The following is a 16,394-nucleotide window of genomic DNA, read 5'->3' as shown; positions in this document are numbered from 1 at the left end:
CCTAATGAATACTGTGAGAAAGTCAACACTGACACTAGAACTTCTCAAAAGTGTAAACGCAGAGAGTCTGAGAGGAAGCAGAGACGGCGGTCCTTTCCCACCAGGGGGTGGGGGGGTTGCATAAGAGTCCCACTGACACAGCCCCAGGACCACAGTCTCAGGCTGGGCGTCTGTCATTTTCAGAAAGATGCTCAACCCGGACCTTGTCTAGAGCCCCCTCAGTGCTCGAGAGCCAGGAGTCCTCTCGCTGCGAACACTGCACGGGGTGGGCCCCGAGGACACGGTCTTTTACAGAACGACAGGAGTTACGTTCTTTCCGTCCACAAAAGACAAGGATGTCCTACAAGATACAACGTACCTTCCAAAGGTACCAAAGACCTGTTTCTAATCCTAAAGTACCAGCCGCTCCCGGAGCGCCCGCACCAGCTCAGACGTGGCTCCCAGGGGCCGGTCTCCGGGAAGGGCGCCAGCCCGCCGCGTACCTGAGTGTTAGTTGTCATGACCAACGTTCTGGAAGTAGCGGACTGAGGTTTGCCGCTCGGCATGGGCAAGGCGGTGGGTAAGCTGGCCAGCAGGGGCGTCGGTGCTTGCAGACTGAACTGGTAAACGCTGGGCGTTGTGCAGGGCGGCGTGTCGGAATCCTTTGAGGAGAAGAAACCACAGGGACGGCTGAAGAGGCGGGCAGCGCTCGAGGGTGCCGAGAGCAGCCCCAGAAGGCCACGAGCGCATGGCCCATGTGCTGCTCCGCAACGGGCAGCCCGAGCCGCCCGCCTTCCCTTCAAGCCCTCTCGGAACTGAAGAATGTTCCGGTAACATGGGACAGACACCTCACTCAAACGTTTCACCCCACCCAAGTGTCTACAACGCTCTCCGAGGAAGTCCGCTACAGCTGTGCGGTGAGCGGCAGGACGGGGTCCCCGACGGCCGGGAGAGGCTCGCGGTCCTGGGGCAGCTGCAGACCCACACGGGAGGGAGAGAAGCCCCCGGGCTGCTGGAGGTTAAACCCCCCGCTGCCGACGTTCCCCCACAGGCACACTTACAATGTCACTCCCAGAAAGCGAAGACACGGAGGAGGCGGACGAGCCGGACGAGAGCAGCTGGGGGCTGGGCAGAGACAGGGTCAGGCGCTGGCTGTAGGGGGACTCCGGGTCTCGGCGCTGGGGCTGGTCCCCGTCGCACACACTTATTCGCTCTTTTATCTTACTTCTGTTGTCTGTGGGGGCAACACAGCCGGGCTGAGCCACTTCCTAAGAGGACAGACACGCACACCCCACCAGACAGCCTCCGGCCACAGATGCCACCGAGTCCTGACACGCTAACGGGAGTCACAAACTAATTTCTAATTTTACTTAATTTACTTAATTTTTAAAATTCTATTTGTTTTAGTTATATCTTCAAATGTGTCTAGAACGACTTGGATGTGTAAACAGTTGCAGAGCACGCGTTTCCGGGGGGGCTGGGGCGGGGTGCGCCGCGGGTGCACACCGGGTCCAAGGGCACGGTACCAGCACGGGGGTGGAAGCTCTCCACGACTCTTTATACCGATTCCATGATGAAATGTTCCTATTCTGAATACTACACTGAAGAAAATACATTATTAAAAGGAATTTCACCTTTTTCTTTTCAGATTTTTAATGCAATTACTAGAAGAAACTTTAAAGGTCCGTGGGTGGCATGCACTGTATTCCCGCTGGCCTAAGTCTCACAGCTGTAAACTCTTACAGAAAACCTGGCGTTTCCTTAGTGTAAACAATCAGCACTGAGGGACAAAGAGACACTCCTGCATCAAGGCAGCAGAAGTTCAAGGGTAACGTGACCGGACGAGCTCTCACCAAGTTCGGGCGCTGGGGGGGCCTTGCCGCCCCACTTCTCCTTGATCCACCTCCGGTAGTCGATCACTTCCTGAGTCACCTTGATGATTCTTCCCAGAGTACTGCGAAGGGACACCACGGGGAATCAACGTGCCGCAGCGCGACTACAGAGCCCACAAACCCTTCTGACCAGCTATTTTATATTTTTAACAACACATCACTTTGCCAAGTGATGACAGAGGAAGAAAACTAAAATAATTTTACTAAATGTGTTATGATTTCTGATGCCAGAGCCTGAATGTGCTCTGAGATCACAGTATAGAGAGAGTGGGTTCACTTGCATAGATGTCCTTGAACCCGCAGCTGGCTACTATAAAAGACCGTGTCAACCCAGTGCCCAAGCAAAGGAGCACCCCTGCCTCCGCCCAGCACTCACAAAGGTCTGGCACAGGCAGACAGTGCCAACATTCCAAGCACCCCACACGGGCGCAAAGCCCTGCCGGAAAGCACCGTGAGCGGGCAGAGGCACAGAACCCATAGAAAGCCGACTGGCACTGGAGCCAGCCCTCAGAATCCCTGCACTGCACTTTCTTCCTTTCCACTGCCCCCTCACTGCTTCCCTCTGCCCCCCAATCCCACTAACTACCTCCCAAGCACTCCGTAAGTAGTTTTCGCTACCGGTAAAAGTGCATACTGCACAAGTGTGCTGAAACGCAGAACGAGGGATGAGTTTGCAGAGGACAGGCAGGGTGGGGCCATGGACCCACACTCACCCCCCCTCAGAGCTCACCATGTGCATTTTGAGGACAGTCTGGAGAGAAAGCATTGGTTCCAAAGGGTGAAGAGGCCAGAAATCACTTCCCCAAAATAAAACACCCTGAAGAAATTCCCCAAATAAGAAATTTTCAGTGCTCAGCCATGGATGAACCAAATGTGGCCTTCCTCCCTCTTCAATAATTTCAAGTTCTACCAGAATGTGCCGGCATACCCATTAATAAACCTCACAGAAGCCAATGACAGAGGCCAGCGGTGCCCACCACACAGAGGCAGAGGCAAGCAGCTGCCAAGCCACTGGGGCTGTGAGCCCAGAATAGCGACGCGTGACTTGCGTTACCTTTCAGAGTCTCTGTTGGGATAGGACCTTGCGAGGGGTGACACAGCGTGACTGAGAACAATGTAAGCATAGTCAAACACCTGCTTCACCTGCATGGCCCCGTATGAACTCCGGCCAACATCGTTTCCTGAAACAGAAATGCAGCTATAAGACCCTGCAAACACGGGGCCCTTTATCCAGACGTGTGTTATCTTCTCACTTAAGTTCTTCTGCAGCGGGCCCTCATCACGGACACACTCCCAGACCACACCAGCAGAGCTGCAGCGGGCATCTGTGAACACACAACTTACCACCCGTGCCCATGGTCGCGACAGTCACGGGCAGAAGTGCCTGACCTGCGGCCTCAGATCCGGGTCCACCTCCATGAGATGTCATTCACAGAGACAGACTGATAATTCATGAAGAAGTCCAGTGACTCCCCAGGTGGCACCCACACCACAGAGCCGAGGCAGCGGCCTCAATCAGACCGCGGCCGTGCTGACCGAGAGCGTGCTGCTGCGGGAACCCAGCCCGGGCACGTCGAGTTCGGTCAGCACCCATGGGACCTGCGGGAAGCAAGTCCTTCAGGGTAGAACGTGCCAGGTCTCCCCTCTCCAGTTTTCAGGACCAGAAGGGTGGCAGATCAGATGAGGCCATCACTGAGGTCACCAAGTGAGCCCCAGTTAAGGAACTTTAGGAACAGCACAGTTTGGAATTTTAATTCACATGTAACTCACTCTTCACAATTCAAGTAAGCAGGATGTTTTAGGAACCATTCTAAGTATTGGAATTTTCTCTTTTCCAGATTTGATAATATAATCCAGTGATAACGTGGGCTTTGTTTTCAAGTACATTTAAAAAGACACTGAAGACATTGGAAATCCCTGCAATTTAACTGATCGAACACAGACAAACAGATGTGAAAACACGTTCCTCTGCTGCTGGGAAAAGCTGTACTGAAAAAGCATGGCATCAGTCCTGTCATTTGTAAACAACAGAACAGTCAGTAGGTTTCCTGTCTTTATTTTAAGAAGTGAATTTCACACTCCAGCAGCCATGAAACGAAACAAAGAAAAAAACAATCATTAAATTTGAGGACATTAAAAAATATATATAGGAATTGAATAACAAAAAACACCAAATACAGATGCAAGGGACAAACTGGGGAGAAAAAAAGTACAGCGTGACAATGAAGAAGAGGCAGGATCTCACGAAGTCACTAGGAACACAGCCCGGCGGACAGATGGACAAAGCACGTGAACGCGCCCAACAGGAAGAGGAGCAATGTACCTGGAGAGGACATTCTCCACCACCTTTTCTGTCACCTATCCGTCACTGACTTCATCACCACCAGTAACAACAGTGTCTCACCTAACAGATGCTCAATAAACCTTTGTGGAATCGATAAATAAAAATCTGCTTCACCTCACTCGCCATTAAAGAAACGCAAACTCGATGCACGCGTATGTCGCAGGTCCTATCAGATCGGCAAAGGTCAAAAAGACTGTCCCTAATGCAAGGGGAACGAGCACCCTTCACCACGCTCATGGAATAAAACTGGGGAAACCAGATGCCACCTCGGGATGGTCAATGCAGCAATCCTTACAATGGAACACACCTTACACATACAGGGAAGGGGTTTGCCATTAATTAAAAACACAAGTCGCAAAACTGTATTACATGATCCACTTAATAAGACTGCAATAAATATTAATAACCGTGTAGGAAAAAACATGGAAAAACACACACCAGAATGGAAGGCAACTGTGGCATACTTTGCTTTCTATGGGACATACTTCTTGGAAGTGAATGGTTTATGATGAATACGTACCAAATACTTTCCTAATCAGAAAAAAAATTTTTTCCCTTAATTTTCACTTTCTGCATTTTTCTGGTTAATTACAGAATGTAAACACATTCCAACTTTATACGAAGTGAATTAGAAGGCATTAAAGACAGACTTCTGAAGGTGTCCCCATTAACTGTCTGCACAGTGGGAACCCGCATCGAGGCAGAGGAGTCACCCTTGGCTGCAGGGGCGCAGACACCCACCTCCCTTCCCTGATGCTGTGCACCATCCACATCCCCAGGCTTGGGGCCAGGGAGGAGCAAGGCACCCTTACCAGGCAGCAGAGGGTCCTCAATGCACAGCATCGATGGTCTATACCCACTGGTCATGGCTTTCATGATCTCTTCTTTGGCGATATAGGCACCTCCTTCTTTTATTCTAATACCAGTCTTCAAGTAATTAAAATTTCTTCCGTAGAGTTCAAAAAATTCTACAAGAAGCATTCCAAGGTTTTCATCGGCTCTCCGGGCATCAATTCTCGGATGCAACTGTAAAAGCAATAGATCCACCATTTGGATTCAAGTCATTTTCTAAAGAAGACCACACACCAAAGCCCGCTACCTTGTGGTGTCTCCAAGGACAGCGATCAGTGGTACCAACTCTGTGAGGACGCTCCGGGCGTCAGGGGCAGGCACCAACAGAGCCCTTGTCAATACAGTGGTCAAAAGAAATAAAACCTTCTAATCTGAGTTTTTTATTATACTTTATAATTTTCTGAAATTCATAAACCACAGAGGGTCTTCCTACTAACACAGACATCTGAGTAATCACAAGGTACCAAAAACTGATCAACAAGGAGACCATATTCTGCACAATTTGGAGTCATCTATATGGTGAATGTCATGTTACAGATTCTAACCTTAATCCCATTATTCCAAAAGACAACCCATAGAGGGCAGTAACGGACTGAACAGTGTCGATGCGACAGAACACCAGAATGTGGAAAGACCGATTTTACTGTGCAGGTTCATTAGTACTGTGTCATAATATTTACACCACATTTACATCCCTGCTTGTCACACAGATTAGTGCCAGCGCAAGGGCAGCGTTCTCATTTCCGCCTTACCTTATTCCCTTCCTTCCTGCTTGCCTTCTAGTCAAAGTCAAACACCTGAGAGCTGGCCGGTGCAAGGCTGGGCCCTCCTACCTCAGTCAAGAAAGGCACTCAGAGGCCACGACAGGCACAGTTTTGAGGCAGGATGGGCAAGGCGCCAAGGGGCGTGGCCAGCCATCCACTCTACCTATGACCTTCTGTGGGGTCACGGGACCCCACCGGGAAAGGGGACAGGAGGCGCTGAGCCCAGTGCCCGGCACCATAAAAACAAATTGCAGGCATGATAATAAGGCTACTGAAATAGTTCAAATCAGGAAAAACGTGAGGAAATAAGTCAAGAGCAGCAGGCTGTATTTAGTTCAAAATAATGTCCAAGAGCTAGGGAAGGATGGCTCCAAGGGTAGCATCACAGAGGAAAATGTGGAAGGCAAAGCAATATGATTAAACTGTAAAAAAAAGAGGTGTGGGACTCCGTTTTCACTATTCTTCAAGTATCTGTGGCAAAAGATGTGCCATGGAAGTCAAAATAATGAAAGGTGATATAACCACTACTTCCATCAGCTGTAATAATGAGAAAAATGGCCAAATTTTGGATATAAAACCTTAAGAACAATCACAAATACCAAATTAATGATAAACATGGAGAACAGCTAGAATATACAGGAAAGATTCTGTGAAGAACAGAATATCCTTCATTCAAGAAAACATTAATGGGGTAGTTAATATTTCCATTAACTCAGAAACTATTTTATGTGTTAAATAAGTATCATACAAATAAGTTTATATGTTAAATAAAACTATTTTATATGTTAAATAAGTATCAACATCACAGCATTTAACACGTATAGGTAGGTTTTCTATTGACTGTTCCATTTTACTCACCAAAATAAGGGCAACATAAAACTTAAGACGAAATATTTATGTCTTGCCAATCTGAGAAGAAAGGCTCTCTCCTCAGCAATTTTTTTCTTTTTTTTACCATATACAGTTCCTAATTTTTTTTCTGAGACAAATTTTTCATAAATTACAACAGTAACCAAGAAAACCAGCTTTTTATTGTCCATCAAGGCATGAAAGTCTCTACATGGACAGGGTCCTCAAGTTCAGAGTGGCATACACCTGATGAATAGGACCAGGATAGCCTGCCCTCCCTCAAACCGTTCAGTCAACTACAAAATAAGCTATAAAGGAGAAAAAGGAAAGAAATACTGATCAAAATAGTTTTACTGTGACAATCAGAAGTCAATTTCTACTAAGCCAAAGCAGAAGAGCGGAAGGAGAACAAGGGCAGCTGGAATCCACAAAGCAATGGCTTCACAACATCGGCGGAGAACGTACTCCTACATAAGTCTCTAGAGAGAACGCACACTCACCTGTAGAAAGCTAATGGCCATTAAAATTAGGCTGTATGAGCTTATTCCACCTGTAAAAACTTCATTCAGGTCCCTCTGCAGGAGGAACTGTTTCAATACTAAAATCAAGTAAGGCAGCAATGAATATTTCTGTAAATTCAAAAAAATATATATATAATATTAGTTAATATACCTTTAAAGATTTGTCCCATAACAAATTTCACATAATAGAAAGAAAAGCTTACTCAATCCTCTCGCCACTTGGAAGGCTCTAGGCCAATCATCCTCCATTTTTAGGGGCCTGAGAATTATGTGAGGGGCTTGCTAAGACCCCCACTGGGAACCATATCCTAGGTCATGGTTCAGCAGGAATGAGGTTGGAGGAGCTCCTCCAACAAAGAAGAGCTCAGGGACAATGAATGAGTGTATTCCTTCAAATTATTTCCCATGGCCTAGCTTGTTCCATGACAGGTGCAGGCTGGGGCAGGAAGGAGAGGAGGGGATGAGGCTGTGAGCCAGGAAGGCAAAACTCCTATGCCCAGAGGCCCCCACAAGAGGAGGAGTCGGGGGGCGGGGGGCAGCTCATCAGGCAGGAAGACAAGAGCAGAACATGGAGAGCAGGGTGACGGTAACAAGGAAATGGAGAGAGGCTGGAGAAGGGGAGGGGGACAGTGAAGCTTCTGCTGTTTTCATGTTCCGCTGGGCATAGAAGTTAAGGGGAACAGTTACGGCAGACAAGCCTGCTGCAGAGTTAATGGAAAAACTGAAGGAACGAGGTCCTTGAATCTGTGGGAAGAGGCAGTATCCAGATTACACTGCTGGGGTTGCCTCTGTAAAGGATTTCACCCCTTTTCCCTAAAATAGGAGGGAAAGACCATCTGTTTAACTACACCACACACCTGGTCAGCTCAATGAACAAGTCTGCTATCCCATCGTTAGGCACTGAGACGATCCAAAGTAAGCAAACTATATCATGATGTACTCCACTTCCAATAAACTAGACTCCCAAATCAGGCACTGAGCTCTAGGGACAGTCATTTTGTAAGCATGAGAAATAACATTTTCACAAAGCTCTAAAGTAACACTCAACTTTATGGTTAGCCAGGAAAGTAAATCTACAAAACAGCCAAATCGTTTCAAAGTATCTCTAGAAATAATATTGTAGAATAAATAATCCAACTGTACAGTCTTTATCATTGAAAACTATCACTCGGTTTAAAGCTCCATAGACGCCCAACGAAACAGGTCCCCCATTCTGACAGCGCTAACTGGCTGGTGGCAGCACCTTCATGTAATTCTTGATGAGCTCGGCTGCCCGGACCCCAGTCTCCATGTTAAAGCTGATGTCGACTTTCACTTCCGTCTCCTGGTCTGTGAGTTTTATTATCGGTACCTGCAAAGATTTAATTGAAAAAACTATGTCTTAAAGGCCAACATTCACTGCAGTCTGGCATCAAGATGTTTACTATGTTGTACAAGAGGTTTTTTCCCTAACCCACAAAAGGGCTGAGAGATATGAACCCACACTTTAAAAAATGAGGAAAAAAAGGGATTTTTGCCAGTTGTCAACACCCTTGTCCCTGGAACCGAGACCCCCCTGCCCCTCACCCCCGAAAACAGCTAGTGCTCACCTCCGCCCGGCCCGACTCAGCGTCAACCACTAGCTGCGGGAAGGCCCCGGCTCCAGGAGGAGGAGTTGGCTAAGTCCCTGTCCCCCAGGGGCGCCTGATGATGGAGAGGGGCTGCAGGTCCCCAAATTATATTTTTAAGAATTTCTGAAAACACTCAGAGTAACTTCAAAGCCAGTTTTTCAATTCTGTTTCGTGCTGATGATGTTTCTCCAAACAATTCTGCTTGGGGTTCTCACGAAGACATTTTAACCTAAGAAGCCAAACCAAACCAGAAAACCGCTTCCCTGTAAAGCCAGAGAAGCAGCAGCTACTTTGGAAACACTCTCACCAAAAAGACCACCACAGGTGCTCAAAACCGGCCTCATCGAAGCTGACCCGGCAGCCACACAAACCACGCTCCTCCCTACCCCCCCCCCCCCAAAACTGCGTTCTTCCAGGAACAAAAGGCAAGACTTTGTTTCCTTCAGCCTCTAAGAATGGCAACGGCTGTCCCCTAACACAGGAGAGGTCTAATTAAAGGGTTAGGACACCTCACAGAACCCAGTGAGCACACCTGATCTGGAGGCAAACTGCCAAGGACATACCCGTGACAGGGATGGGCAGCAGGGGGTGACGGCGACTCCTGGAGATCACCAAGATGGCCAGGACCACCAGGCACAGTGAGCCACAGCCAGTGTGGTCCACGAAGGTAGAAAAAGAAAAGGCTTTCCCAAAGAATTCACCACAAACTGTTTCAGAAGGAGCCCCTGCCTCCACCACACACCGCCTCCCTCGTGAAGCCCCCCGGCTCCCATCGCCGCTGGGCACGGCTACGGAGCACCTTTGTCTCGCACTCACGGATGCTCTCCCGAAACCAGTCCTGGCGCTCGCCTGCCACACACACACACACACACACACACACACACACACACTCCTATACACTCACAGGTTGAACCCGAGATCCTAACGATGAGTAACACCACCACAACACTTACTTTTCGAGAGCTGTTCAATACACACAAGCTTTCCTCTTAAACCCAGCCCCCACGCTGGGCTCCGGAGCCCCAGATGAGAGGACGGTGAGGCCGGCACATGAGGCTGCCTGACAAGAGCGCGTGATGAGAGAAAGGAACAGCCGGGACCAGTGCGGCTCAGGTCCCCTTAAGTCTACGCTGGCCCCTAGCAGCAGAGGAGACGGTGTGCAACAGCAATTACGCAACACCTGCTTGACACTATCTGTCCTCCAGAATGCTCTGGAGCCCAGACAACCAGGCCGGGCCTCTTCAGCTCCTCTCTACATCTAATCCAGGATACCTGGTCAGAGACCGCCACCGTCTCGTTCTCATCGAGGAGCCAGCACTGCGGGACAAATGGCAGAGTCCCAAGAGCACAGGGCTCGGGGGCTCTAATCGTTACCACACACCGGGCAAGTGACTTCAGTTCTCCCGTCTCTAATCTTGGCCTCAGGTAAACCTTGAGAAGCGCACATCAAAGCTCCCTCATCTTCCAACATCTGCCCAAGATCAAAGGTTTTGATATGGATACAATTTTGAATAATGAAAGAAACAGGCAAGTTTTGTTTCTTAACTATAACTTGCTAAACAGTAATCACTTCCTGTGCAGATGGCATGCTTTCATCATCCAACTGCGCGTGCGCCAACAGGCAGCACCTGCGCGTCCTTCTCTTACACGTCCTAACGAAAGTTAACCGACCGGGTATTTTAGTGCCAAGGGCAGCGCGATGCTCTCACAACCTGCAGTAGTTCGGATCGTCCTGCAATATGTTCTCGGCTGGTAACCCTAATACTCTAAATAAACACAAGCACGTTCCTACCAGGAAAGGAAGTCTCCAAAATGGAAGCCGTGACTGCTGTCAAGATAAGCTAAAGACACAGGTGAATCGCGACGGCCGGCAGGTGTGTGAAAGCCTCTGGGCTGCAGGCCGGGCCCCACACTTACTGTCGCTTTGTCAAGGACTTTGATGGAGCACGGCTCGGCCACGTTGTGCTTCCGCAGAGCTTGCTCCAACAGCTGCAGAGGAGGGCGCTCCCACTTTCCGAAGACCACCAAGTCGATGTCACTGGACAGAAGAGTAGGTGAGTGTGAAGCCCTGGCTCACATCACTCTCCAGGAACACACGCATCTGGGGTGGACCGGTACCACAGCGTGCACACGCCCACCTCCTTCCAGCCCGCCCCGTCCCCCAGGAAGCCCATCCCTCTGACGCTCTTTGTGAACTGCTCTAACACAAGGATGGAGCGCCAAGGGGCCGAGTTTCCCAGCATCCCCAGGGAATCGAGGAGGTGGGAATGAGAACGCCTGCCCCTCTGAGGCTTCCCAGCTCTTCCTCCTGCGCCGTTGACACTGCATCGCTCTTGCTGACCTGGGCTTCCTGGGCACCTGGAATCTGGTCAGTTCCCTACTGGCCCTCCCAAAGCCAACCCCAAATCCTGAGATGACAGCCTCTTCAGTGTCTAAATGTTAACAGTGGGTTAGGAGAGAGTAAGCTCTTCTTTTTTAAAAGATTTTATTTATTTTTTATTTATTTGAGAGAGAGAAATGGCAAGAGAGAGAGCATGAACAGGGGGCACAGGGAGAAGCAGGCTCCCTGCTCAGCAAGAAGCCTTACGTGGGGCTCAATCCCAGGATTTGGGGATCATGACCTGAGCCAAAGGCAGACACTTAACCGCCTGAGCCACCCAAGCGCATGGAGAGAGTAAGTTAAGGAAGTGATGCACATAAAACTAATTTGGGTATCGAGATAGTTCTTGATGAGGAAACACTGAAGAACAATTTTAGGATATAAACTGGTTGGATGTTTTTCAATTAAGAAGTACAAAATACTTACAAAATACCGTTTAAATAGAATTTTGCTTGAATCTTCATTAAAACAGAAGATCAATTTTCAAAAAAAAACCAAAACTTTCAGAATATTTTCCACATTTTCTTCCCATGACCCTCCCACCGGTCTTTACACTTCCGGTGTCCAGCGTTTTTGTGACACACCAAATGAAGTGCGAGAAGAAAAACACAACCAATTATCGTAACACTAAATTAAATTTTGTTTCCTGCCATCTTTCCTCTGTACTCCACAGTCTTTTCCTTTAGCTTACATTTCTAGCCTGAGAAACCTACTTAGGGCCCTTAACAGGCATGCAGACCCGCCCACCCCGAGTAAACAGGCGTCGGCACTAACCGAGCGTGCGGATCTGGTACTCACCTGGTTGGGAGATAGAGGCCTGTACTAAAGCTGCCAAATATCTGTACCTGAAAGAGAAGAGCGGCACTCTCGCAACACGGGACAGTATAGCAGTCCGCCTTCCCCCGCTGCTCACTGCAAGGCTGCACTCCTACTCTGGGCAAACAGACCTGCCCTGCGAGCTGGGGCACGGAGCGGGGGCCGGGGGTGCAGCAAAGCACCATCAAACAAGATCCTCTTAACCTTTACGTTAAACACCTACCCCAAAAAGGAATGTTTAAAAACTTGAATTAAGAGATGAAACAATTATTGGCCTTTCCCACAACTGCTCAAAGCTGACAAATTTTCAAACCTGTAGCTAAGACTCAGAGGTGGGGCTTTGCCCCAGGGCACTCAAGTTTAAAAACAAAAATGTGGAATGTTTGGGGGGGGGCACTGGGATAGCCGGTGAAGGGTATTAAGGAGGGCACATATTGCATGGAGCACTGGGTGTTACATGCAAACAATGAATCATGGAACATTACATCAAAAACTAAGGATGTACTGTATGGTGACTAACATCACAAAAAATTAAAAAAAAAATGTGGAATGTCATCACAGAATAGGAAGGGAATTGAGGGGCGGCCCCTGGCCTCTGCGAGCACGCGTGCCCTCACCAGCCCAGCTCATCCATCCATCACTGGGCGGTCTCCAGTCACCATCGCCGGTAGGGGAAGGTTGACTGATTATGACAGGCGCCCTGGGCCATCATCAACTTGGTCACAGGACATATGTCACTGCCTGTGCCAAGCACCCCAAAGGACCACGGCCCCCATCTCAAGGAACACACACCCGCGCAAGGTAAAAGTGCTAAGTGACAAAGTTCTTTCCGGGTCTACAAAAAGGAACATATGCTATGCACTGTGCAGCAAGGGCAAGGGGTAGAATCCCTAACCTCAAGGCCAGTTTCAAAGAAGAACAATAATCACAGTACTCCAGAAACAAATTTCCTTTGTCCCATGGTCCCCACGCTCACCCGGACGGCGTGTGAAGCAGGGGTCACAGGCCCCACCCCAGGGGCTGATCGGGAAAGTTCGGGGCAGGGCCTGGGAATGGGCAGGTCTCACAAACTCCCAGGTGCCGCCCCACCGCCGTCCCGGGGCCCGCCTGAGGAAGCCCTGCCTCAGGCCCACGAGGGCCAGGGACACCCTAGAACCCCGGCGCTCACTGTCCCTGGTGTGACACAAGTACAGTAAAGAGTGAACCCACGTCAGCCGCTGGCCAAAGGTCTTTAACCACGGTTTCGATCCGCTTCACCACCTCCCGTCTCATGGCTGCTTCTTCAGGACAAGGGGACATGAAGTTATAAAAGTCAATGATTTCCTCATGAAGTCTGGCGGACAAAAGAGAAAACACAGTCGAGTTACTGCTACAGCCGAGCACACGCACTGCGGGGCGCGAACAGCGCGAACACCGCGACGGCTCTCCCGTCCTCCGCGAGCGGCGAGCGCGGGGTAAGAGGGAAGCCCCGCGGCAGATGACATCGCCAGCCCATCGTGCCGGCGGGGATGGACACTTCGGGCGCTGAGAGCCACGTGCAGGACAGTCCCTGCGGGGCCTGCGCCAGGAAGCCACGGGCAGCCCCTCCCTGGAGGCCAGAGTGGGCCGCACGCAGGGCCTCCCAGTCCCCTGCGCGGCCCCCAAGACGGGAAGGCCCTGCAGGCCGCCGATACCCGCCGAGGCCCCCCCACCCCCCGTGCCACCACTCAGCTGTCCTCTCCTGAAGGCCCCAGCCACCCAGGAGGGCCCCAGGCCAATGCGGGTGCAGCGCAAGTGTGTCCGGCCCTCTCTCTTCCTAACAGAGATCCAACTGTAGCATTTCCTGCAGAAGATGGAGCTCCGAGAGCCACCTCGCTCCTCTGCCTCAGGGGCTCCATCTCGCACTGTCCGCCGGCCCTAGGCGAAAAAGCCCGTCCTGCCGCAGGCCAGGGCTTGTGGAGCTCACATTCAGGGCCAAGGATCTCCCCTGAAGACTCCTTTTGTGGGAAGGAAAGACTGTCATCCTCAGTCTGAAGGATGAATTCTAGGGGGGCAAGTAATCTAATCCTGGTAATTAAAAGAAATCAAATTCACCTGCTTCCACTCTAAGTTTGATTAATAAAACAAAGAGAAGACAAAATAAAATTTGCTCAATAATAATAATGTTGGCTCAATAGCTAGCAAAATAGTCCACATACCAGAAGAGAATACTTCTCAACAGGACCGACTAGCTTCCGGTGACAAAGGCAAGGGGCATCCATCCTACCACCTCACGTATTCTAAGCCCTTCTCTAAAGGCTGCCTTCCATGGTCTCGCCTGAAGTGCTGCCTCACACCCCCAAATCCGCCAGCAGCAACCATTCCGAACACTCCACAGCGGGTCTGAAGGCACCTGGAGGCTATTCCAAGCACGCACGGGACTCGAGGAGGACATCAGTCCTCAACACCCTTGTTCTCGGTACATTTGCAATAGCAATGAGGCTATCACTGGAACTTAAAGTTTATTGTGTTTAATTTTTTAGAAAATCCAGAAAAGACAATCTCATGATGGTGACTGAGCCAGCCACGAGATCAGTTTTTAATATATAAGTAATACAACATTAAAATCCAGCAATTTTTCCAAAATATCTACCGAACTCCAAGGTTTGGGGAGTAAGCGTTCTATCACTTCAACAGTTACTAAGCACCAACGGCACCGTAAGGCATCAAACCATGGCCCTGCCAGCAGCTCAGCAGGCCTGTTTAAGTTTGAGAGGTTACCTAAAATTTGCCATCGACTGGCCACATTGTTAACAGGACTCAATACATCAGGTTAGCAGGTTAGTGCCCACACCAGGGAAGAGCCACAGACGACCCTCCCTGTAGGCAAGAACGTCTTGGGGGGTCTCCTGTGTCAGTCACTGCCACGGTGGAGAACTGTCTGGAAGGCAGCACGGAGCTCTTCCGGAGAAGAGGCTGTGGTGCTGAACATAGGTGAGAAATAGGTCCACGGGAAGCACAAGGAGCGCATGCTCTCCTACAACTCTTAGTACTGTTCTGATAACAGAAGTATAAAATTTAGAGGCAGAATAACAAAGATATAGGCCTAGTTAATTAAACAATATAGGCCCAAAGTCATCGAAGAATACCAAAGCTAGCGTGCTAAAATTTTATCCGTACCCCACAAATTTAATACATTAAAGCATCTTGTAAACAGGGCATATCGATTTGCCCAACTGTCACCTGCAGAGCAGAATGTACCATCAACTCTCTTTTAAGCTGCATGCATCTGAAGTAACAACATAAAACTGCCTCCGCCCCAGCTTCCCAGGACTCCTGCCCTCAGTGACCCTCAATGCACCAGGGAAGGAAGGAGCATAAAGGGAACCCTTGCTGCCAGTCTACACAGACACAATCCGATCAGCGTGACACAGTGTCAGTTTTATCTGATGTCTGTTGACCTGCTTGTGACATAAGAAGGGGCTGCCGAGCATTTCTCCCCCACCCATATTTCAGGAGAGATGAACAATGAGGTCAAGGTGTGCCCATGCTCCCCGAGCAGGAAGTAATACCAAGCGCAACATACAAGCCTCCTGATTTCAAGTGTCCCATTGCACCAGTAAGATACACTAACAACACACCTATCTGAAATGCGTATTCAACCAGGCCTAAAAGTGACCTGCTGTAACAAATATTAGACAGGAAGAGTATTTTTGCTTTGCCTTCTGGGACTAGAAGGGGTACTTCCGGCCAACTGCTGGACGAGAAGCCCCCGCTAGCCCTTCCTCAAGGCTAGCATGGTTCGGCGAGGCACCGGGTGACTCCTGGAGCTGCCCCAAGGCCACGGCGCTCTGGAGTGTGAGGGCACCATTGGCCCAGAAAGACACAGGAAGGTCTAACCATCATGACATCTGGGCAACCTCCAGGAGTCCCTTCGGCTGCCTGCCCCTACTTAGTGGGCTCCTCACAGAACCCTCCAACAAGTGAGGAAGCACCAAGGACTAGTGAGGGGCGGGGGACTCGAGCAGGGAGGAGACAGCTGACCACCCCGGGAAGAACCCACACCGGACAGGGAAGGCAGCACCCCTGCCCCTCCCTCACTCTTCCCTGAGCCCTTCCCAAGCCTGGTGTGGGGCTCACGGCTCACTGCCTGATCCCAGCACCAGAGCAGTGCTTGCTCATGGCCAGCATTTGGCCAAAGTGAATGCATGAATACGTTCTGGTTAAATATTTCACTTATGAGCCTGTCATTTAAGATCTACATTCCCGTAAAATACATCCCAACTTCACATCCCAAACAGAGCTAAACAGTTTGCATTACTTTACTCAATACTAATGTTACATGTAGTTCTCATCATTTGAGGAAGGTACACTTTATGTTTCTGACAACATACTTTCATAATTAAGTGCTATCAACCACATGCCCAAC

The 16,394-nt window shown here is 49.7% G+C and overlaps 1 protein-coding gene across 2 annotated transcripts in view; it reads right to left on the bottom strand.

Moving 5' to 3' along the window:
- TENT4A (terminal nucleotidyltransferase 4A) overlaps positions 1–16,394 on the bottom strand; it is a 45,690-nt gene that overhangs the window by 5,480 nt on the left and 23,816 nt on the right. For both annotated transcript variants that reach the window (XM_048224361.2, XM_048224362.2), the window contains exons 2-11: positions 13,217–13,340; positions 11,990–12,036; positions 10,729–10,849; positions 8,445–8,552; positions 7,181–7,309; positions 5,028–5,241; positions 2,926–3,052; positions 1,833–1,933; positions 1,041–1,213; positions 483–641 (exon numbers count right to left, since the gene is read on the bottom strand). In XM_048224361.2, the coding sequence (XP_048080318.1) occupies positions 483–641; positions 1,041–1,213; positions 1,833–1,933; positions 2,926–3,052; positions 5,028–5,241; positions 7,181–7,309; positions 8,445–8,552; positions 10,729–10,849; positions 11,990–12,036; positions 13,217–13,340 (1,303 nt within the window). The remainder of the gene's footprint in view (positions 1–482; positions 642–1,040; positions 1,214–1,832; positions 1,934–2,925; positions 3,053–5,027; positions 5,242–7,180; positions 7,310–8,444; positions 8,553–10,728; positions 10,850–11,989; positions 12,037–13,216; positions 13,341–16,394) is intronic.

This window comes from Ursus arctos, unplaced genomic scaffold (assembly GCF_023065955.2).
Source record: "Ursus arctos isolate Adak ecotype North America unplaced genomic scaffold, UrsArc2.0 scaffold_15, whole genome shotgun sequence".
Taxonomy (NCBI): domain Eukaryota; kingdom Metazoa; phylum Chordata; class Mammalia; order Carnivora; family Ursidae; genus Ursus; species Ursus arctos.
The sequence above is the reverse complement of the archived record's forward strand: the minus strand, read 5'-3'. Positions and strand labels throughout refer to the sequence as shown.